The following is a 25,187-nucleotide window of genomic DNA, read 5'->3' as shown; positions in this document are numbered from 1 at the left end:
CCCTGGCCACAGCAGAGAGCTGGCCTGGAAGAGGGGCAACCGGGGCAGAATCCGGCGCCCCGACTGGGACTAGAACCCGGTATGCCGGCGCCACAAGGCTGAGGATTAGCCTAGTGAGCCACGGCGCCGGCCCTTTCTATGTCTTCTGCAAATCCATCCATTTTATTGCTAACAACAGGATGAAATTCTTTATGATGCCAAATAGTATTCCTTTGTGTATATATACCACTTTGTCTATTCAGCTATTGGTGGGCATCTAGATTGATTCCATAACTTGGCTGTTGTGAATAGGAGCAGTAAATTTAAGAGTTCAGCTATCTCTTTCATATGTTGATTTCCTTTCTTTTGGATATATATCCAGAAGTAGTATACCTGGATCATATGATAGCTTGGTTTTTAGTTTTGTGAGGAACCTTCATACTGTTCTTCATAATGACTGTAGTAATTTGTATCCCCTCCAGCAGTGTTTCAATGTTTCCTTGTTTCTAATGTCAGCATTCATTATATTTTCTCTTTTTTAGAATAGCCATTGTAGCTGGAGAGAGCCTCATTGTGGTTTTGATTGATATTTCCCTGATAGCTAGTGAAACTCAGGGTATTTTCATGTATTTATTGGTCATTTGTAGTCCTTTTTTGAGAATGTCTGTTCTGATCCTGTACCCATTTCTTCAATGGATTATTTAAGGCTTTGTTGTTGAGTTTTGCAAGTTCCTTATATGTTCTGGATGTTAATCTTTTGTCAAGAGGATAGTTGCCACATATTTTCTCACTTTGTTACCTGTGCCTTTGGGGTACTATTCCAGAACTTGTTGGCTACAGTGATGTCTCCCAGTGTTTCCTCTTCTGGTAGTTTCAGTTTCAGGTCTTATATTTAGGTTTTTGAGTTGACTTTTGTTTGGGAAAAGGTGGCTCTAGCTTCAGTTTTCTGCACATGAATATCCAATATTTTTTAAAGATTTATTTATTTATGTGAAAGTCAGAGTTAGAGAGAGAGAGATATCCAATTGCTCGTTCACTCCCCAGATAGCCACAATGACCAGTGTTGAGCCAGGCCAAAGCCAGGAGCCAGGACCTTCATCCAGTTCTCCCACATGGGTTGCAGATTCTTGGACCATCATCCACCATGTTTCCCAGGCCATTAGCAGGAAGCTAGATTGGAAGTGGAGCTTCCAGGACACAAACCAACCCATATGGGATGCCAGGCAGTGGTTTTTCACATTATGCCACAACACCAGTCACTGGTTCTTCAACTTTCCAAGCACTACTTATTTTTTTTTAAACTTTTATTTAATGCATATAAATTTCCAAAGTACGACTTATGGATTACAGTGGCTTCCCCCCCATACCGTCCCTCCCACCCACAACCCTCCCCTTTCCCACTCCCTCTCCCCTTCCATTCACATCAAGATTCATTTTCGATTATCTTAATATACAGAAGATCAGCTTAGTATACCTTAAGTAAGGATTTCAACAGTTTGCTCCCACACAGAAACATAAAGTGAAAAATAATAGATGATTTTTTTAAATGATGATGAAATCAGAGCAGACCTATTGTCATGTTTAATCCCAGTGAGAGTCAAGTTGGGAATTGATAATTTCTTTTCTTTTCTTTTTTTTTTTTTTTTTACAGAGGATCAGTTTAGTATGCATTAAGTAAGGATTTCAACAGTTTGCACCCCCATAGAAACACAAAGTGAAATATATTGTTTGAGTACTCGTTATAGCATTAAATCTCAATGTACAGCACATTAAGGATAGAGATCCTACATGAGGAGTAAGTGCACAGTGACTCCTGTTGTTGACTTTACCAATTGACACTCCTGTCTATGGAATCAGTAATCTCCCTATGCTCCAGTCATGAGTTTCCAAGGCTATGGAAGCCCTCTGAGTTCTCCGACTCTTATCTTGTTTAGACAAGGTCATAGTCAAAGTGGAGGTTCTCTCCTCCCTTCAGAGGAAGGTACCTCCTTCTTTGATGACCTGTTCTTTCCACTGGGATCTCACTCGCAGAGATCTTTTGCCAGAGTGTCTTGGCTTTCCATGCCTGAAATACTCTCATGAGCTTTTCAGCCAGCTCCGAATGCCTTTAGGGCTGATTCTGAGGCCAGAGTGCTATTTAGGACATCTGCCATTCTATGAGTCTGCTGAGTATCTCACTTCCCATGTTGGATCACTCTCCCCTTTATTTACTCCATCAGTTAGCGTTAGCAGGTACTAGACTTGTCTATGCAAGCACTACTTATTGAAGAGAATGCTCTTTCTCCAGTATATATTTCCGGATATACAAATTTCTGGATATACAAATTCCTGAAATACAAATTTCTTTTGGAATTATTTGGCTGTAGATGAATAGTTTATTTCTGTGATTTCTATTCTTTTCCATTTGTCTCTGTGCCTGTTTTTTTGCTAGTACCATACTATTTTGGTTAACATAGTTTCATAGTATGTCTTCAAAGCAATCATTTTGATGCCTCCAACTTTATTCTATTTGTTTAAGATTACTTTAGCTATTTGGGGTCTCTTGTGCCTACATTTGAATTTTAGGATTTTTTTTCTAGTTCTGTTAAGAATGTCATTGGTATTTTGATGGGAACTGCATTGAATTCCTATATTTCTTAATTCTTCCAGCCCATGAACATAGGAGTCTTCCCATTTTTGTGTTTCTTCTTCAGTTACTTTCATTAGTATTTTGTAATTTTTGTTCTAGAGGTCTTTCACATATTTAGTTAAATGTTTTAATTTTTAAAAATTTTCAGATAACATTTTCAATTTATATTATAATCCATGGCTTAATGCACCACTAAATAAAGAGCTCAGTGAAAAAAAAAAAGGTAAAAGACCATATTTCAGCACCAATGTAGGCAAGGGCTACAAATAATCAAATGAAAAGATGTCAGTTTCACTCACACACAGTACATTTTTAAGATAGTCACAGATCATTAACTCTAGTAGTATAACATTCTTAACAATTTGTTTGACAAAGATTTGCAGCAAAATGACTGACAGACACAGGCATTTCTTCCTTTTTTTTGTTTCCGTTTCTTGATTTTTTTACATTTTAGTTCCTACACATCAGAGAGAACATACCTGTTTTTCCATGTCTATCATATTTCACTGAACATGATGTTCTCTAGTTGTAGCCACTTTGATCCAAATGATAGATAGAATCTCATTGCTTTTTATAGGTGAATAATATTCCATGGTGTGTGTTGCATGTGTATGTGTTTATATCACATTTTCTTTATCATTTCATATGATGATTCCATATTTTGGCTATCGTGAACAGTTCTGCAGTAACTTGGTTGTGCAAGATTCTAAGTGACCTGGTTCTATGTCAGAGTGTTTGTTCTGTAATGCAAGGTGAGCCATTTAAATCTGTTACACATTTTATGAATAAGTAGGAAAGGAGCTTGAAACTTCCAAACATAAAGATAAGAAAAAGAAAATGTAGATTACGCTGATTTTATCAGGATATACTGCATTCAACTATTGACAAAATCACTTTGTAACTCAAATCACACTGTAACACATATGTAGCATTATTATGTATTAATAAAAATTGTATTTAATATTTAGGAAGATGGAAGTGGCAAATTGAATACATATATTGAATTATTATACAATATCCCACAAATACATACAAGTAAGACAAAAATAAACAAAATAAGATGAAACTCTCCTTGAAAGGGTTATCTGTTTAGGGGCCAGCACTGTGGTGTGTCGGGTGAGGCTGCCGCCTGCAGTGCTGGCATCCCATATGGGCACTGGTTCAGGTCCCAGCTGCTCTACTTCCGATCCAGCTCTCTGCTGCGGCCTGGGAAAGCAGTGGAAGATGACCCAAGTGCTTGGGCCCCTGCACCCATGTGGGAGACCTGGAAGAGGCTCTTGGCTCCAGCTTTGGATCGGTGCAGCTCCAGCTGCTGCGGCCATCTGGGGAGTGAACCAGCGGATGGAAGATCTCTCTCTCTCTCTCTCTCTCTCTCTCTCTCTCTGCCTTGCCTTCTCTCTGTGTGTAACTCTGCCTTTCAAATAAATAAATAAGTCTGAAAAAAGGATTATCTGTTTAAAAAAGATTCTACTGCCATGTAATAAATATTTGGCCTAAACACTGTAAAAAGATATTTTTATACATTATTGTAATTAATTTAAATATTATGACCATCTAAAATAGTGGTCACAAATTGTAATGCCAAGTATGTACTACTAGCAAATAGCATGGGGTAGCCCACATGAGTGCAGGGGCCCAAGCATTTGGGCCATCTCCTATTGCTTCCCCAGGCCATAGTAGAGTGCTGGATCAGAAGAGGAGCAGCAGGGACATGAACCAGCACCCCCATATGGGATGCCGATGCCACAGGCGGAGGCTTAGCCTACTCTGCCTCAGGACCAACCCCTAGTTTCAGCTTCTAAACACATGAAAGTTCAACTAATTCTTGCCACCACCTCTGCAGTCCTAGCAATCATCATCTTCCACATGAGTGTTTGAAACGACCTCCTAACTGGTCTCTCTGCTTTTGCCTTTGTCTCACTTTAGTTCATTCTCAAAACAACACTATGACAATGATGCTAAAACATGTTATATCATATCTGCTTAACCCACTACTGGCTTTCCATTCCACATAGAGAAGAAACAAAGTCTTAAAGATGGCTGACAAAATCCTATTTTTCCCCAAATCCCACCCCCCATATTTTTCTTTGGCCTCCTCTTCAACTCTCTGGCCCCTCATTCCCTCCTCAAACAGGTCAGACACTCCCATTTCAAGAATGCTGGACTTGTTCCCTCTACATGGTTTACTTTTTTTTTTTTTTTTTTTTTGACAGGCAGAGTGGACAGTGAGAGAGAGAGACAGAGAGAAAGGTCTTCCTTTTGCCATTGGTTCACCCTCTAATGGCCGCTGCAGCTGGCGCCCTGTGGCCGGTGCACCACATTGATCCGAAGCCAGGAGCCAGGTGCCTCCTCCTGGTCTCCCATGCGGGTGCAGGGCCCAAGGACTGGAGCCATCCTCCACTGAACTCCCAGGCCATAGCAGAGAGCTGGCCTGGAAGAGGGGCAACCGGGTCAGGACCGGCACCCTGACCGGGACTAGAACCCGGGGTGCTGGCGCTGCAGGTGGAGGATTAGCCTATTGAGCCGTAGCGCCGGCCTACATGGTTTACTCTTTACCCAAATAGCCCCATGGCTAGTTCATTCCCTATCTAGTTCTTTACTTGAATTTTGCCTCCTCAGAGAGGACATTCCTGGTCCTCCCTGATTTATTTTCCCTTTTTCACTTAGTGCTTTGTAAAATCCCAAAATCCCATGTGGATTACCTATTTATTATAATCATTCTGTCTCCATCAGTAGGATACAAATGGCATATAAGCTGCCAAGATTATTGTCTCTGATCGTAGCATCTGGATCAGTGCCTGGCACATAGTGACCATGTTGAATGAAGAAATGCTTGAATGGATAATGTGTTGTTTTGTTAATATGTTGTTCATTTGTTTCAATAAATAAATGAGAAAATCCTTTAAACTTGTATGCCAAGATTTTGTATGCAAATATGGCTTCAAAATGTATCTTAGATATATCAAATACTGGTCTCTTAGAATAGAATAAACATATTAAATCTGTGAACTCTATCAAAAATGTTGTTACGGAATTTACAAAGTGCAAATTTTATCTCATCTGCAATACAAACCACAATACTCTTAATTGGTGATATAACTGGGAGCTTCGAATAAAGTAAAATTGACTAATGAGCCTCATGATTTTAGGCAGTGTGTTATCTTGGAATATTTACTAATAAAAATTATGGACATCTGAATAGCTTTGTTAAACATTCATTACATGGACAGCACAGAGCTAAACTCTGTTTTCACTTGCAGAATGAAATCCAGAGCCTTATCATAGCTTAATGAAGGTGTTGTAGTATTCCTCCAAGTGGTCTCCTGGTCGCCATCTCTTCCTTCCTCTGTGCACATTTTACTGCTTCCAGATCAATGCAGAGCTTGGCTTATGTCTTTACACTCAGAAATCTTCATGGCTCCCCTTTTCCTATTAAAATAAAATCCAATCTCATAATATAGATGTATGCGGCTTCTGTAGTCTAGTTACAACCTGCTTTTCCTATGCTTTTTTCTTCTATCAGATTGTTGTGTTAACTCCTCCCCCTTGTATTTCTACATTGTTGCCTTTCTTCATGACTTTCCTAAGTCTGGCAGATTTGTTTAGAATTCGTCCTGAGACTGGAGCAGTTGTCTGATCAGCATAGAAATGGTGATGTTATTATTCCTTTTGGCCTGCGTTGTAAGTTTATTGGGAGAACTGAAGACCACTTTTCCCCTTTTTTATGTCTACGTAGCAATATTGTCTGATAGTTTACATTCAAATATTATAGGTTTTATTTAGATCATCATTTGTGAAGCTCTTTCACATTTTTTTTAACTTTTATTTAATAAATATAAATTTCCAAAGTACAACTTTTGGATTATAGTGGCTCCCCACCCCCATAACCTCCCTCCCACCTGTAACCATCCCATTTCCCTCTCCCTCTCCCATCCCATTCTCCAGCAAGACAAACTACTACTAAAACAGAACTCTTTCACATATTTTGAAAATAGTTTGTTGACTAAATGTAATCCTGTGCATTTAACACTTTTAATATCACTGCTTTTCTTTTTAAAGACTAAATATCTCCAATTATACCATCTCCACTTCTCCCGCTACTACCTTAGCCATTGCCACTTTATTATACAAGTTTCTTATATAATCAGAGAGAAGAAGAGAGGAAGCAAGAGACAGGAGGACAGAGCCTCATTCTTCACATGTGGGATTAAGTTTATCACCCTCCTCCTTCCAAACTATTTCCCATACAGCTAGCAAGGGAAACAATCATTCAAAAATCAGATAAGATGATTATGTCCCTTCCCAGACAAAATCCCCTTGGTGACTCCCCACTGTCTTCACTGTGGCTGCAGGTCTGTTGTAATTCATTTCCCACCCTCAGCTCCAGCCTTAGCTCTTTTCATTTATCACACAATTTGTACTGTTTCTGGCCTTCATACACGTGTCTCCCTGGGGTGACAGCATCATTTCCCAATTTTTCTTCCCAGCCAATTGTAATTTCTTCTCTAAGACTCAGCTCTGGCACCTGCTCCACTGAGAATCTTTCCTTGGCACTCTATAGAGTTGATATGCAGTACCTGTTCATTGGCTCTCAGTTCCAGTGGTGCCAGGTTTACCTCTCTCCTTGTCGCTCCCCGTCTTCGTGGAGGAACGACACAGGACCCTGCGTTGTTCTTTCGTCTGCTTGGCCCTTCCCGGGTTTGCTGCTGGTTCTTCCCGGGTTGGCTGCTGGTCCTTCCCGGGTTGGCTACCGTCCCTTCCACCTCCGTGGAAGGGCAGTTCCCCCTGGCCACATTCCCCACTTCCGCAGGGGAGCAGCACACCGCCGGCCGGCTCTCTCGGGGGCTGCACAGGTGTTCCTTCAGGTAGATGTTCCTCTTAGATGTTCCTGGTGCATGTTGTCTCTCTCCTCCTTTATAGTCCTCTTCCACCAATCCCAACTCTGCTACCCACACGCCGAGTACGCTGCCCTCCTCCAATCAGGAGCAGGTCCTGCTGTTTATTAGTTGAACTGGAGGCAGCTGTGTAGAAGCTGTTTCCCTTCTCAGCGCCATATTGTGGGAAAGCAGATGCATAGAATAAGTCTTAATTCCAGTAACTTAGTCTAGTCCGGGTTGCTCCCCACACTCCTTATGCTCATGCCCCTGGTATGTACACATGTTCCCTCTTCCCTCAGCTGGACTTGGAGGCCTCAAGACCAGTGACTTTTTCTTTCATCTCTGTAATCCTAGTGCTAAAAATAGTGCCAGGTAATTGTTTAAATTTACATTGTCTATAAAAATATTCCTGATTTTTTTCTGTTTACTCAAGCAGAGTCAGGGTAAATTAACAAGGAGCATATAAAAAAAAAAAAAAAAACAGAAGAAAGACTTGAAACCTTTTAATCTTTTACTAATACAGTGAGCTTTTAAACTGTGTTATGTGTTGTCGTTACATTACAAATGCACAATGAAGATGATTGTAACTGAAAGCTATCAATGAGGTTATTTTAACCCATCTCCACTGTAAGACTGAAAATAAAATAGATGGAAATAACATGTACTAAATGGGATTTCTCTGGGACCCAGTCGTGTAGTGCAACAAGTACTGGGTTTTCTGGGCTAGGAATATTGGCGACTTTCATTATCATTGATGACTGCCTCAATGACAACCCAGCCTTGCCTTTTGTAGTGGTCATCTTTAAGGTTATTCATCACCAATAGTGAGAAATAGGCTTTCCTGTAGTGAGGAAGCTGTGTAATCTGTGGAAGATTTCTGAAGACTTCTAGTGCCTTTTTCTAAGATAGGTTAAGCATGTATTTATTTAAAGGCAGACTCTCAAGGGCCCATCCAGTCAAAAATCTATAATCATTAAGCTCCAGATATTCTTAAAAAATGAAAGTTCTATCCACATTTCCACTTTACTTTCCTTACCACTAAACTAACCAAATGAAAAAAGCGTGTGTGTGTGTGTGTCTATGTGCGCGCACACACACGTTAACAAATCTGAGTAAATAGATCAGAAACACAATTGTAGCTGCCCTTCCCTTAGAATATGTAAGTAATTATCAATTGATCAATCTGTATATTTTAATGATGTGGCTCCCTGCTTCTCTAAAGAAGCAGAAAGCTGTTTTAAAGTCTAAGATAGCTGAGACTTCATTACTTGTTGCAAAATAAAATTAATCTTAAGTGGGAGAGTGGCACTGGGGAGTGCTAACATAAATAATTACCATTACATGCAATCTGCCAAAATGAGCAGTTTCATTGCATTTAGTGATGGTAACATCTTCAAATGTGATTTACATTTAGATCTCTAATGAAAATTAGTACATCTTCACACTTTCTGATTTTTCTATGTTCCTACTGTGGCAACATAACTTCTAACTACTTCTGTTTGTACTTATATATTTCAGAGTAATGTTTGTGAAAGACAGTGGGGGAATCTGTTTGGCTGAGAGGCTAGACTTGATGCCTCAAAGACCTACTATGTAAAAATCTACATTTCAGTTTATATTTTTTAATTTTAACTGTGTCTTAACTGTTCACATTTATCATAAGGTGACATTCTGTATCTCAGCTAGAAAAATGATGATAAAAGACTTAGAAAACATGACACAGGAACAGCCTCGATTGAAAAAAGATAAATGGTATTAAATAATAGCTATCATATCTGGAATGTTTGTGCCATATGATAAAGTATGGCTTATGCTTTACATTTATTATTTCCAACTCTCATAATGGAGGAAGTATGATTCTATTTTGCTGTTGATGAAACTGAAGCTTAGAATTAAGTGAATTGTGCAAGGTCAATGTTAACAGGTAGCTAGGCCAATATTCAAATGCAGGTACATAAGGTATATTTGGTGCCAAATCCTGGGCTTTTGTTCTGATGCAGAGCCATAATTCAGAGTACAGAGATGACATAAGCTTTATATTACTTCTTGCTGTCTTATCTTCCCAGACTCAGGAAAGACAGAGGCTATGATCAAGCATTTCCCATCTAGTCCATTTGAGAGCATATTCTGAAAGTGTCCCAGCTCACACGGTCAGGAATCCAAGTATCGTTTAGTTGATGATTTTCTCTTTCTCTGCCCTCTGGCAGAAGATTTCTCTAGAACCAGAGCCAAGTGTTTTTCTCTAATGACTCAGAAGGAGAGTAGCCTGAGGCTATCCTGAGAACTGCAAGTTTATTTTTCTTTGTTCTATGGATGATTTCCAACAAGCAGTTTTGGCCTCTTGCGGATAGATATGTTAATTATTTCCACTTGACAAGGAAAAATACTGGTGACAAGATATGATTGTTTTCTAATTTTATGAATGCATTTTTAAGAACTTACCAAAGTATATGCACACCAAAACAACTATTTATTGAGCAAATTTAGTTGAACTTGAATGTGGACAGTAGGCATTGGGCATATTAAAGGTGCCAAGAATGTCTAAAGCTTGAAAGGTTGTGAAAATATATAATTACGAGTTTACAATGGAATACAATTAATACATATCTTAACTAGAAATTAAATGATTTGGAGTAAAAAAAAGAGGCAAGCACCTGGCCATTATGTTAGAACCTGTGGGTAAGAAAAGATCCCATTAGCTCAATGAAATAAGGCTCTTCTCCTAAAAAGAAACTAGTTTATTAATTCCTAAAGAAATTATAGAAAATGCTCTTAAAAATACTAGAGCTTATTTTTATTAAGACAAAGAAACAAAAATGATCAATCTGTTATGTGTTTGGCCTCATCTCTCATACTTTTTGCCTTTGCTCCCCTTTGCCAGGTTTTTAGCCAACACCACCTTCAGAGGCCTCAGTGGTTCCATCAAAGTGAAAGGTTCCACCATCATCAGCTCAGAAAACAACTTTTTCATCTGGAATCTACAACATGACCCCATGGGAAAGCCAATGTGGACTCGCTTGGGCAGCTGGCAGGGAGGAAAGATTGTCATGGACTATGGAATATGGCCAGAGCAGGCCCAAAGGCACAAAACCCATTTCCAACACCCGAGTAAGCTACATTTGAGAGTGGTTACCCTGATTGAGCATCCATTTGTCTTCACAAGGGAGGTAGATGATGAAGGCTTATGCCCTGCTGGCCAACTCTGTCTCAATCCCATGACTAATGACTCTTCCATATTAGATAGCCTTTTTAACAGTCTCCACAGCAGTAATGATACAGTACCCATAAAATTTAAGAAGTGCTGCTATGGATATTGCATTGATCTGCTGGAAAAGCTAGCAGAAGACATGAACTTTGACTTTGACCTCTACATTGTTGGGGATGGAAAATATGGAGCCTGGAAAAATGGGCACTGGACTGGGCTGGTGGGTGATCTCTTGAGTGGGACCGCCCACATGGCAGTTACTTCCTTCAGCATCAATACTGCACGGAGCCAGGTGATAGATTTCACCAGCCCTTTCTTCTCTACCAGCTTGGGTATCTTAGTGAGGACCCGAGACACAGCTGCTCCCATTGGAGCCTTCATGTGGCCACTCCACTGGACTATGTGGTTGGGGATTTTTGTGGCTCTGCACATCACTGCCATCTTCCTCACTCTGTATGAATGGAAGAGCCCCTTTGGTATGACTCCCAAAGGGCGGAATAGAAGTAAAGTCTTCTCTTTCTCTTCAGCCTTGAATGTTTGTTACGCTCTGTTGTTTGGAAGAACAGTAGCCATCAAACCCCCAAAATGTTGGACTGGAAGATTTCTAATGAACCTTTGGGCCATTTTCTGTATGTTTTGCCTTTCTACATATACGGCAAACTTGGCTGCTGTCATGGTAGGTGAGAAGATCTATGAAGAGCTTTCTGGAATACATGACCCTAAGGTAAAACTTTAGATTTCTTTATTGCTCATTATAATTCCAGATGTTGTATCTTATGCTATAATGGATCTATCTTCTACAACCTAAAAAAGAATATCCTCTCAGTCAATTACAGAGACAAGTTCAAAAGTCTGTTGTATGGTGGAACCAATGTTTCATTGTTTTATTAAATGAAACAAAAAGAGTGGAAGATTTTAGGGGGTATTTGTTCTATAGAAAGCATTTCTCATGGAAACATTAATTAGTGCAGCATTCTCTTCTGTTATTTGACCATCTAACAGAATGGCTGTAGGGGAAGAGTCTTACAAAAAAAGTATTGTCAATCAAAATAAATCTCAAAAATTGGTTAATTATTACTCTTTAGATTAATGGGGGAAAATAGGACAAACAGTATTTTAAACAGTAAAGCATGTTAAAGAACTAACATTTTGTCATAATCCCCCAAAATCAGGTGCTATAGAGCTTAATGGGTATGGAAGAAGGAGTGCTGAACTTGGTGGCAGGACTAAGGACAGAGTATTTTCATGGAGTAAGATAGTTGTGAAGGTGGTTATGTTGTGTTGAGGGGAGAGTGTCAGCAGTTACATTACAAGGTACAAGGATAGTCAAGAAAATTGTGTGTCCCTAGACTTCCTTGATTTCTAGACATCCATGCCTGAGGGTAATAGGAGGTGAAAGGGTGGGGACAGGTAAATGAATAAAACAGTGGTGATACTCAGGTAAAGATAGCCATGTCCGCGTTCTCTCTGGATTAAAACAGGGCCCCTCTCAGTGACAGAGTATACAGAAAATCTAGCCCATCCAGTAGAAGGCAGAAGGGAACAGTCAAGAACCCAGTGCAACTGGGATGGAGTTCAAGGGATTATGCAATCATGATGGAGAGTAGAAGGCAGTTCATGGGTAGAAATGCATTCCAATGTGTAGGACACACCTCATAGAGATTGGAGAAAGCATCAATTCAATGGGCACACTCTGGACACATTATACTTAAAACAATGCAAGCTAAACTGAGTTTTTCAAATTGCAAAATATCTACCATGCCTTCTCAATTTTCTCTTCTTACATATCTTAAGATCTTAAACTATTTGTTATTAGTTTTTATTAAACCAGTAAAATTAACTTCATGGAACATTAGCAAATGGAACATTTTCAACTGTCTTTAGGAATCATTGGAGTCTCCCACATAGCTAGTGGTGGCTTCAGAGAATTCTTATAGTTTTGTTAAAGATGTAAAGTCTGTTTTACAACCAAAAGAATGTGAGAAAATTGATCTATTTCACAAAATTTTTGATAAGTGACATGAACCTCATGAATTGATTCAGCTAACAATGCTTCACTGTTTAGGCAAGAAATTGTGTTTCTTCTTAATGAACACTCAGGGCTTTATGTTACAAGCTAGAGTCCAGCTTGAACACAAATAAGTTCTTTAGAATAAATAAATTCATGATGAGGCCAGCATTGTTGCATGGCAGCTTAAGCTTACACCTGCAGGACAGACATCCCAAATGGACACTGGTTCAAGTTCAGCTTCTCTGCTTACAATCCAGCCTCTTGCTAATGCATGTGGAAAAGCAGCTGAACATGGTCCAAGTACTTGGACCTCTGCCACCCACGTGGGAGAGTCAGAGGGAGTTTCAGGCTCCAGGCTTTGGCCTGGTGCAGCCCTGCTCATTGCAACCATCTTGGGAGTGAACAAACAAATGGAAAATCTCTCTTTCTCTCTGTTTCTCCCTCTGTCTGTAATTCTGTCTTTCAGATAAATAAATAAATGCATCACCCTACAAAGAGATTTTGGTGCTGCTTCAGCATTCTCACATTGCAGCAGCATCATCGGTCTCTGCTTATTGTTCCCCCCATAGTCCCGCATATCACTCAAAGGCTCACAGGAATGCTAGAGACTTATTTAGACTTTTTTTGCAAGAACCTTGCCAATGTGACTACTAATCTGTAAACTCAAAATGAAAAACATTTAGTCAAATCTAATACTGAAAAATCTAATGTATACCTATTGTGCAGATTCCAGACTACTGCAATACTGACTAGAATTTCATTAATCAGAACAAAGGATTGCCAAAAGTAAGTCATGAATATTATGCCTGAAAAACCTGTGATGATTATTTTAGGGAATTAAAAAGAAAATAAGAAAGACAAACCATCCACATCAGAAAGCCCATTTTTTAAGAAAAAATGGGTAATCATTCCATCCCCAACTTCACCAGAATAAGAGGTGAAGTTTTTAGAAGTATAATGCAGCCTACCAGACAGTCAGCAGAACTAGACAAAATCAACTTTGTGTTACAGGTGGTCAGTTCTTAATGCAGGAGATAATACTAAATCTAAAAATTTTCAGTTTGAAATAAAAAATTAATTTCTACTGTTTCACAAAAATTTACAAATATCTGTACTAGTGCTGTTTCCATATTTAAATTTCTCATTTATGGTTTTCAGATGGAGATACCCTAATTAGTTGACTAAGCAATTCTTGATACCTGGATTTTGGAAGCAATAGTATTGGTGACAGAATTTTTCACCTTCATTCAGATATATGATATTATATGGACAACTTAATTCCTCACCCTTCTTCAGAGAGATAATATAAAAATGATCTCCATTCTCCTTTGGTCACTCCTAATGGGGATTCTGGGTGACGAGGCAATACTGAGTAGTAAAGCCCCTAAGAGAGTTTGAGATCCCCAAGAGAGATTCCCAAGTAAACCGTAGTAATTCACATGAGTGCTTTTCTCCTCCACCACTGCTAATTCCTTCAGGAAGGCTGTACCTGTTTCCTGCATTAGTTATGTAGAGAAACTTATGGGTAAATAAGTCAAATAATTTGGCTTTAGTCAAGTAGGAGAGAAAAGATATTAACAAGAGGAGAAACAACTTATAAAGTCATTTCTAAATGCACCAAAATTTAGAAACAGGTGAAGTACTGTAGTTCAGGAAAAAGATATCACCTTCAACTCAGCAAATCAGTACCTGTAACAAATTTGTGCTTGTTCTTGAAGAATGCTAAGAAATTGGACATGGATGTTCCAAGCAAAGGAGCACAATAGAGCACTTGCAGGTGGAAGGATGAAACTCAGGCAGGCTGTCTGAGGAACTGGATTCAGCCAGAGCATAACATCACAGGAGGCGAGACCCGAGCCTGAGAAAGCAAGCCTATTTGAGGTAACATAGGATCTGTGAGGACAAGCCATGTGAACTGATTTCTGATAAAAGACAGCATTGCCCTCCCTGAAGATTGGAACAGCACAGTGGAACAGGATCCATTTGGGATGCCTGCTTCTGCAACAGCCAGCAAACAAGATTGGAAGGGCAGAAAATGGAGAGATGAAGTTACAGGTACCATCACTAATAGAAGAAAGGATGCAAGAAATACTGTGGTGATCCAGTCAGCAGGACTTGCAAAGTGATTGGGTTTCAAACAACAAAGCCACACTTGTAAACTCGCAGGTCTTAGTGTAAAGATGATGGTACCATTCAAGGAGGCGGAAAAGGCAATGTATGGACTAGAAAACAGGGTGATCCATTCCACTTCATTTCATACATGACATTTTAAAACCTATTTGGGGAACAGGAAGTGAGAGTTCAGGAGTGAGACTGAAGCTAGTGGGAATCTTGGATGGGGAAGTGATACCAAGTAATAAAGCACTGGAAGAATATGAGATCCCCAAGGGAGAAGGTGGTAGGGAGAAAAATTACTCTTTAAAGGAAAAATCACGTCTGTTGAGCTCAGGATGCTGGAGCATTGGATTAGTGGAATGATGAGTTGGAAGATAGGGGGGAAGTGCTCTGCAACCCACAGTTATGTAGGCTCTTGAATGTCACTCTGTTAACAGAATTTTTACTTTCTAACATGAAGATAGTAATTTCCCCCACTTTTCATGCCTAACTTCTTGCCAGCAGATACCAAGAATGCATGCAGAGTCAGATCAGTGTCCTGTCCACACCATGAGAATTAAAGTATGTGTTTAATGTCTAATGAAATAGGTTTTTGTGATTTGATGTTTTCAGCTGTTTTTCAAAATCTTCTTTTCATTTTTCAAATTCATTCATCCTAGTTCTGATGAGAGTGTCTATCGTTGACATTACAAGTCATAGTTATCCCCTGGGATTCTTTGGGGACATTTGTTTTTCTGCCCCCAAAAAAATCTGAATGAGAGGTGATATGGAGTGTTGGTCACACTCGGAAGATTCTTCTGCCCCTTATTGGCTCTGCCTCATTTCTCTTCATGTTGTGTCTTCCCTCTCATCTACTACATATTAGGATGGTTCCGCTTACACAGTGTTGCCATTCACAACTGGGTTAACACTCCTCAGCAAAATCTTATCATGCCTTCACGTTAATGTTTTTCAACACCTGCCTCCTTTCCTTCTCCTTTAATGCTTCTTTAGCTATCATTGAATAATTTCCTCAAGTCTCTGTTGTAATGATGTGCCCCAAAACATTGAGAATAACAACTTGCAGACTTCCTCAGAAGTATTTTATTAACTAATGTGCTCCAAGGAATTGATGTCATTAGCTCCTAGAAGCCATATAAGCACACCAAGTCTGAATGAAGGGTTGCCAATTGTTCCATATTATTTTCCCTCAAAACTACTTTTCTGGTGCTGGTAGCATTAATATTTTAAATTATAACAATAGTGTCTTTATTTTTGAATAAAAAGTTTGTATATCTGGACCAAAATTGTTGTCACTTTTATATCAATCTTAGAATTATACTTTTTTAAAGATTTATATATTTGGCCGGCACCACAGCTCACTAGGCTAATCCTCCGCCTGTGGCGCTGGCACCCCGGTTTCTATTCCCAGTTGGGGCACCGGTTCTGTCCCGGTTGCTCCTCTTCCAGTCCAGCTCTCTGCTGTGGCCCAGGAAGGCAGTGGAGGATGGCCCAAGTGCTTAGGCCCTGCACCCGCATGGGAAACCAGGAGGAAGCACCTGGCTCTTGGCCATTTGGGGGGTGAACCAACGGAAGGAAGACCTTTCTCTCTGTCTCTCTCTCTCTCACTGTCTAACTCTGCCTGTCAAAAAAAAAAAAAAAGATTTATGCACTTATTTGAAAGTTAGAGTTACTCAGAGAGAAAAGGAGAGGCAGAGAGAGACAGAGGTCTTCCATCCACTGGTTCACTCCCCAATTGGCTGAAATGGCCGGAACTTCTTCTGGATCTCCAACATGGGTGCAGGGGCCCAAGGACTTAGGCCATCTTCTACCGCTTTCCCAGCAGAGAGCTGGATTGGAAGTGGAGCAGCCAGGACTAGAACTGGCACCCATATGGGATGCTGGCACTGTAGGCGGCGGCTTTACCCACTACACCACAGTGCCAGCCTCTGTACAATACTTTTATGAGAAAATGTGTTTAAATAAAACCTTCTGAATTAAAAAGTAAGGTTTATGAGACAGTTAAGACGCTACTTGGGATGCCTGTATCCCATATCAGAGTGTCTGGTTTCGAGCCCTGGCTTCACATCACTTCTTGCTAGTATGCATCCTGGGAGGCAGCAGTGATGGCTCAAGTACTTGGATCCCTGCCACTCATATGGGAGACCTGGAGTGAGTCCTGAGCTCTCGGCTTTGACCTGGCCCAGGGAACCAGCACAGGAGATTCTTTCTCCCTCTCTCTCTCCCTCTCTCCCTCTCTCTTTTTCTCTCTGCCCTCTTCAAATAATAAAACAAAAAATTTTAAAAACAGGAAACATTTGTGATGATTTGTGATGTACTCACACAAGGTTCCTCTGCAAATTGAGCCCTGGCTGTGTTAGTGTCTGTAACCCTGATGTCAGATAACTTACAATGAATGTAATAGCTCCATTTTTCTTCTTGATTGTAATTATTTAGCATTCAGACTACATATTTAACACAATTAATAAAACTGTTCAGAATTAAGAGGGTGAGTATTTTATCACCATTTCATGGTTGAGATTCACTGGATTCAACCAACTACTTTGCATCAGAAATAAAATTAAAAGCAAAAGCCTGCTCAAGACAGACGATTTATGATTCACTGCATGTTGCAGCAGCCAAGAAAGGTTGGAATTTTTTCCTGATAGGGGCTCGGAGGAAAGAAATAATCTTGTTGCTGGCTGCTCTACAGATAACCCCAAGGGAAAGGGACTGGCCTGCTGTGCAAATGAGATTCAAGAGGATGGTTCTATCCTCACTTAACTATTTTTGCCAGAATAATTTATTTTTGCTAAAAGTAATATATCTAACTTCTCAAAGCCTCCCACCAATTCATCTGGGAAGCCAGCTCCCACTTCAAAGTGGGTGGTTCTTGATGCAAAGGGACATGAAAGCAAAAATTTATGAGTGATATATTTAATAGACCTTATTTGGGTATTTCCGTGACACAACTAGCACTATTCAGCAGAGGTGATGCAGATATTAAAGTAGACAGACAGAAGTAAGCACCCATTGCCTCATGATCCACAGTCATTTCCTTTTGGCATTTGAGGATGATTGAAAGGTGGATAGAAACTGCAGTATTATTTGTATCCATCAAGGTCTCCTTCTGGGTCCATGGTCTGAGGAGCAGATTTGGGCATTCTTAGAACCTTCTAGTCATTGGCATCTGTTTTGCAGGGATATAAAACTTGATGAGAAAGTCTTCACAATGTAAACCACACTGGAAAGTAAAGCACCACCTCCCCTCATAGAGCCAACTGGCCTGGTTGAAAAGTCACATGCATGCTCAAATGAGCTGTTGGCTGATTTTAATGGACTTTCTAGCACTACTTTTCCAAATTCTCATATAAAATGCCCCTTTTAATACTGTCTCCAATATTAAAAAAGAGGAAAGAAAGTAGGGAGAAAGGGAGGGAGGGAGGGAGGGATGGGCGGGATGGGAGTGAGGGAGGAAAAAGAAGCCCTATTGAGGGAACAGGAGCCTTGTGTCATTTGGGGTAGAGGCAAATGACAGCACAGCTGAGGAAAAACAATCCTGCTGAACGTTCAAGTGCATATTAAAAATTAAATAGACCTGCTGTGAGGGCAAGAGCAAACTTTAACCAGAAATAATAAAGCAGTGGACACCAGCATTGCCTCGCTAGGAAATGAGAAACATTTCCCAAAATAATAAAAACCACCTTTATTGATCTTCATATAACAGCATGTGGCTGCCTGATAAAACATATGCATTCATATAATAAAGGCTGGCCATGCAGAAGGGAGGGCGGCAATAACTCCAAGGCAAACAAGACGCTGGAACTAGAGTTGGAAAGGAGGATAAAGAATACCAAATTACTCCAAAATATTTGTTCTTTCCTTAATTCTTCCAATATTGGCAACTTCTGTTCCAGGCACCATGCTAGGCTCTGTCTGGCTTCATAACAAAATAGACACTATTCTTAAAACAAGGAATATAGTGGGAAACAAAGACATTGTGTTAGCAAATCTTTTAAACCCCAGTTAAGTCTGCTACTGTTTCCAGTCCAGCTTCCTGCAGGTATATTCATGGGAGATAATGGCTCAAGTGCTTGGGCCCCTGCCACCCAGGTGTAAAACCCAGATGGAGTTTTTGGCTCCTGGCTTCAGCCTGTCCCAACGCTATCACAGGCATTTTGGGAATGAAGCAGTGGATAGAAAATCTGTGTGTGTGTGTGTGTGTGTGTGTGTGTGTAGGTAGGTATGTATACCACTCTGCCTTTCAAATAAATAAATAAATCTTTGAAAAATAAAAATAAAAGCCTTGGCTTTTCTGTGCTATCTTGTGAGGGGTCTATACGGCATTGTTCTTGATTCCTGGAGTAACTGAAAGGGCTGCTGTTACAATGTCCAGAGCCCTGGATGTGCCGCAAATGAAGAGGAGGGGATGTGCTCCAGTTCCTTGCAGCAAGAACCCACTTAGGTGGCACCAACCTTGACTTCACGGGGAGAAGCACATCTATCAAAGGGAAAGTGATGGCATCTACATCATATATCTGAAGACCTGGGAAAAGCTTTCCCTAGCAGCTCATGCCATTGAAAAGCCTGTTGATGTCAGTGCCGCATCTTCCAGGAACACTGGCCAGAGGACTGTGTTGAAGTTTTCTGCTGCCCCTGGAGCCATTTCTGTTACTTCATTCCTTCAAAGAGCCACATCTTCCAGTGGTTCCTGCTCCCAGGCTCGACCACCAGCCTCTCATAGAAGTATCTTAGGTGAAGATGCCTGCCGTTGCCCTGTGTGACACAGGCTTTCTGTTGCTCCGTGGGGCAATACCATCCCATGCAACACCAAGGAGCTCATCCAGTGGGACTCATGCGGTAGATGCTAGCCAAAGAAGTCTTGTATGTGTGGTACCATCTCCTGGAAACATCCATCAAAGGTCAGCCTGATCTTTGTTTCTACAGAGATCCTGAAGGGATTGAAAAGGAAGAGCAGGCTGCTACTGAAAAAGCCATGAAGGAGGCATTTCAGGGTGAATGGACTGCTGCAGCTCCTGAGGTTACTGCTTCTTAACCTGAGGTTGAAGACTGGTCTAGCAACCTATTTGGCAATTCCCTATTGAAGACTGGAGTGCCCAGCCCACCACTGAAAACTGACCTGCAGCTCCCACTGCTCGAGCCATTGAATGTCTAGAAACAGCCACTGAGTGGTCTTAACCAACTCCTCCAGCCTCTGGAGAAAAATGGAAATAAGGTTTGCACAATACAAACAACAGGGGTCAGCACTGTGGCACAGCAGGTAAAACTACTGCCTGCATTGCCGGCACCCTCTGTGGGTTCTTGTTCAAGTCCCAGCTGTTCTACTTCTAATCTAGCTCTCTGTAATGGCCTGGGAAAGCAGTAGAAGATGGCCCAAGTCCTTGGACCCCTGCAACCGCATAGGAGACCCAGAAGCTCCTAGCTTCAGATCAACCCAGCTGTGGCTGTTGTGGCTATATCGGGAGTGAAATAGCAGAATGAATACCTGTCTCTCTCTCTCTCTCTCTGTTTCTGTCAGCCTCTCTCTCTCTCTCTCTCTCTCTCTCTCTCTCTCTCCACAGGGACTTCCAGAAGGAAAGTTTCATTCCCCCCCTTCATGTTTCTTCCCTTCACAGCACTTAACAAAGTTTTAACTGTCATTTTCTCTATTTGCTTGTTCATTGTTGCACTTTGTCTTATTTACCATTGTATCCTTAGAACCCACGATAGTGTTTGGGGAATAGTAAATATTCAAACGTTGTTCAATGAACAAATGAATGAAAACGACAGCATCATTGGAATAAGGGCGCAGCATTCTACAATGATTACTTTGATATCAGTGCTTTTAATCTGACCTTTGGAAATCTCCCTCACACTAGATGCCGTGGAAAAATTATAAAAGATACTCCAGTGGGGAACAATTTAGCATGAAGAAAAGGACAAATTTTTGGTGTTCATTACATATGCTTGATATCTGATTCAATTACACTTTAGTTGTATGCAGCTCAGTGAGTTATTGTACCTTTTATGGCCTCTGTGTCTTCACTTGAGTGGGTTAAAGGAGATAGTGGATGTGAAATATTCAGCTGAAGTTCTGGCTGCATCCCCACAAGATTATAAACTCCGTAAGAAAAAAAATTGAGTATGTCTTGCCTACCAGTATCACTAAGACCTAAATATCTATCATTTAGATAAGTGTTGGGTAAACAAATGGATGTATGAGGCCAAGCAGAGGTGACCAACATGAGATCAGTAGGGTAGAGGCACGTGAAGGTGTAGCCATGTGAGTCTCAAATTATGTCCAAGAGTGACCCAGAGTGTTTGAGCTAGATTATATATGAACAGACCACCAAAACGAAGGAAACCTAAGATCAAGATGCCTCTAGTGGAGCCAACCATTGCATATGTAGTGAGTGGGAAGGCTGTCTAATGAATATGAGACAGATGATGCTGCCCCATCCTTGTAGATTATGGACCTGGGTCATAACGATTTAGTGGTCCATATGACAATGAATAGGAGTTGAAAAAATTGCTATTTCCCTTCCCTTCTGAATGTTATCCAATTCAAAAAACTTCAGGAAAGCCATCAAGAATCTGCTAATTCAAGCTGATAAATAGAAAACTGAATAAATGAGCACATTATCTATCCTCACCTACTTCTACAATAATTTTGAGATGACATCCTTACAGAATTTTTTAAATAACTACAGTTTATTACTTTCAAATGGATGCAATAAGTCATACTAACTGCAGCAAAATGTTTTCAATTAGACACCCTGCTGAGTTTGTTTTAATGAATGTCTAATTTTTTTTCTTCATTTGAATACAAACAGGGAATGTGCCAATGTTTTGCCAACTTTTCCCTTAAATTAGGGGAGAATTGGCTTACAGCCTGTTTTACATTATTACTTTTACTAGTAAGTACTATCTATACATAGATACTTCCTATATCAATGAATATGACATAAAATATCTATAAATAAACATATGCATATATAATATTATAAACAATTATCCAATTCATGTCTATTGACTATTTATATAGATCCTTTTATATTACTTATAATTTCAATGTAGGTTAAATGAACATGCTAGTTTGAATTAAGGAGTACTAAGTTAATGATGGCTTGCTCAGTGAAGAATTTCATCTTGATGTCCAATAAATACTTATATGTGTATGGAAAAGCTATAAGAAGTTCCTACAAAGGGGCTCCTTTGTGTCTAAAATATGAATTTTAGTTCCACAAAGACAGTTTGAATTAAAATGAATATTGGATTTTTATTATTTTACTTCACTTGGATATTGTGGTCCTTAATCAGATCAGGAGATGTATCAGGAGATACATCCAGCCACCGATGTATTCAGTAGGAATCTTAACTGAGTTCAGCCCCATTGTGAACTTAGTTTGGTTGGCCAGCTAACGCTCAATTTTCCCAATTGCAAATAGATGCAAGTCTGCTCCAGCCAATTGTATACATATATAAATTATATATATGGTGCTATTCATTGCTCAAGTTCAGAAAGACATTTTGTCAGAATCCATTCACATTTTTTCAAACTCAGGAAGTATATTAGTATGGCATTTTATAAGGAAGCTGCTGCCTTAAAAATGTCAAATGTCAGAAAATTTTAACAATGTCAAGAAAACAGAACCTATCAATGTTTCCTTAAATTATATTTCAGCTAGATTTTTTTCCATACATGGTGTGAAGAAAGAATTAATGGAAGTGTATCTATTGGCAAATAAGTAAGTAAGTGACTATAGGTATCTAAATATGTGTGTCTCCTGTGGTTTCTATGTCTAAAATGAAGATCAACAAATAGTGGTAACAACATTTATTGGATACCTGCTATGTTCCAGAGACTATGGTATCTTTTTATTCAATTTTATTTATTCAGCTTCATATTGATTTGAAAGGCAAAGAGACAAAGACAAATGCAGACAGAAGAAGATCTTCCATTAGCGGGTTTATCCCCAAATGCTCTTAACAGCTAAGGAAAGGTCAAGCTGAAGTCAAGAAACTGGAACTCAATGTGGGTCTCCCATATGGGTGGTAGGGACCCAACTATTTGAGGCATTACCTGCTGCCTCCCAGAGTGTATAATTGCAGAAAGCTTGAATAGAAAGCAGAGTCAAAATTCAAACTCTGAGTAAAGGGTAAAGCTGCCACCTGCAGAGCCGGCATCCCATATGGGCACTGGTTCGAGTATTGGTTGCTCCGCTTCCGATCCATCTCTCTGCTATGGCCTGGGAAAGCAGTAGAAGGTGGCTTAAGTCCTTGGGCCCCTGCACCCATGTGGGAGACCTGGAAGAATCTCCTGGCTCTTGGCTTTGGATCAGCACAGCTCCAGCTGTTGAAGCCAATTGGGGAGTAAAGCAATGATGGAAGTCCTCTTTTTCTCTCTGCCTCTCCTTCTCTGTGTAACTCTTTTAATTAAATAAATAAATCTTTAAAAAGCAAGCAAGAAAAAACTAGGTTTAAAACAAAATCTGGCAACTTGTCCAAGACTTTATAAATGATGGGGATAAAATTCATATCCATTAATCTCTGAGAACAATTCCTACTCAGCATTTAATTTACACATACAGCAAGAATTTCATCTCCAACCTGAAGTGTTCTTTCTATGCCTTCTCCACTCTCAGATTTAATCTGGGAAAGCTGCCTTCCTCTCCCTAGAAAGATGATTCAAGGGCAGAGAGTGACGCTGAGGCTGTGACATACGAATTTGTGCTCAGTATATGATTCAGCAATGGGATGAGAACACAACAGAGACACAGACCCAAGAAGGGTTAATTCCCAACACAGCACCATCACCATTCCCACTATCCTGATCAGAGAAACCTTGCAGCAAAAATGTCTTCTGACTATTTCATAAACCAAGCAGGAGTTATTTACTTAGATGGTGTCTTCCACCTACCCCCAGTGAGGTGTACTCTCACAGTCTCAGACAGACACTACCCATCTCCCCTACCATGTCCCCTTCCAGGAGATGGCAGCGTCCCGTCTCTTCCCCCTCTAATTAGACCTCTTCACATAAAGATGTACTGTCTGAGGGTGAACATGGGTGCCAATTAATCTCCCCATTATTCCCTCCAACTTTATTCTACTCTGATCCCAGGACTGCTTATACTCAATTCTCATAAATGTTGGTAAAAGCATGAACTCATCACTGATCATCAAGATACTATTTATGATATTGAAGGACTGGAAACAATCTATAGTCATAAGTTACTTGGAGGACACTCCTTCATTGCAATATAGTGAGACTTCATTTTCTAAGTGGGTAATTAATGTACATAGAAAGTTGGGAGAATATGAACTAATGGACAGTTTCATGAACTTTAGGAAGAAGACATCAACCATCAGATTTATGGAAGAAAAGACCAAAAAAAAAAAAAAAAAGCAGCCAGCACAGCTTCCTGCCAAGACTTGGCTCCCTATCACTCTCTACTTCTCATAGCTGAGGCCATCAAATACTGGCCTCTTCCTAACCTTTCCCCTAACCAGCCTCAGGAACTAACCTGCTTCCCACTCCAGAGATAATTTTAAATGGTCTCTCTAAGTCTATTCTTCTCAGAAGTGTGATCCAAGGGCCAACAGTTCTGGCATCTCCTAGAGCTTATTAGAAATTCAGACTCAAGCCATATCCCACAATAATGGTAGTCAAATCTGTATGTTAACATCCTTGAGTGCTGTACTTGTGTGGGAGAATTTCAAAAAGTGCTTGGAAAAATTGATTTTTTAAATATTTCTTTTGGTGTACAATTTTTTTGCTTTCTTTTTTTTAAACTTTTATTTAGTAAATATAATTTTCCAAAGTACAGTTTATAGATTCCAATGGCTTCCCCCCCCCATAACTTCCCTCCCACCTGCAACGCTCCCATCTCCTGCTCCCTCTCCCATTCCATTCATATCAGGATTCATTTTCAATTATCTTTATATACAGAAGATTGATTTAGTATATATTAAGTAAAGATTTCATCAGTTTGCACCCTAACAGAACATGAAGTGTAAAATACTGCTTCAGTACTAGTTATAGCATTAATTCACATTGGACAAATTTTAAATCCATGCATACAAGGAGTCTTTCAAAAGGTTCATATAAAATGTTTATTATGAAAAATTATGCATTAATTGCCAAATTTTTTGCACAAAAAACAAATTTTAATTCCATTTTTCCAAGAAATTTTTGAAGTAGTCTCATACAGTGCACTAAGTCAGTTCCCTCATAACCCAGCATCAGGTCCCTCTTGCTTCTAGCCCCTTTCTTTTTCTATCTGTCAGTCTACCATCTATTTATTTGAGTGTCAAAAAGATAAAAAGATAGAGACATAAAGAGAAAAGTCTCCCATTCTCCAATTCACTCCTTAAATGGCCACAACAGCTAGG

General features: G+C 39.9%; 1 protein-coding gene across 1 annotated transcript in view; it reads left to right on the top strand.

Annotated features, from left to right (window-relative positions):
- Window positions 1-25,187, top strand: part of GRIN3A (glutamate ionotropic receptor NMDA type subunit 3A) — a 223,218-nt gene that overhangs the window by 78,545 nt on the left and 119,486 nt on the right. The window contains exon 3 of the mRNA XM_002708146.5: window positions 10,367-11,414. Coding sequence (XP_002708192.2) covers window positions 10,367-11,414 — 1,048 coding nt within the window. The remainder of the gene's footprint in view (window positions 1-10,366; window positions 11,415-25,187) is intronic.

This window comes from Oryctolagus cuniculus, chromosome 1 (genome assembly GCF_964237555.1).
Source record: "Oryctolagus cuniculus chromosome 1, mOryCun1.1, whole genome shotgun sequence".
NCBI lineage: Eukaryota > Metazoa > Chordata > Mammalia > Lagomorpha > Leporidae > Oryctolagus > Oryctolagus cuniculus.
Note: the sequence above shows the minus strand (reverse complement) of the source record. Positions and strands in the feature narration are given on the sequence as shown.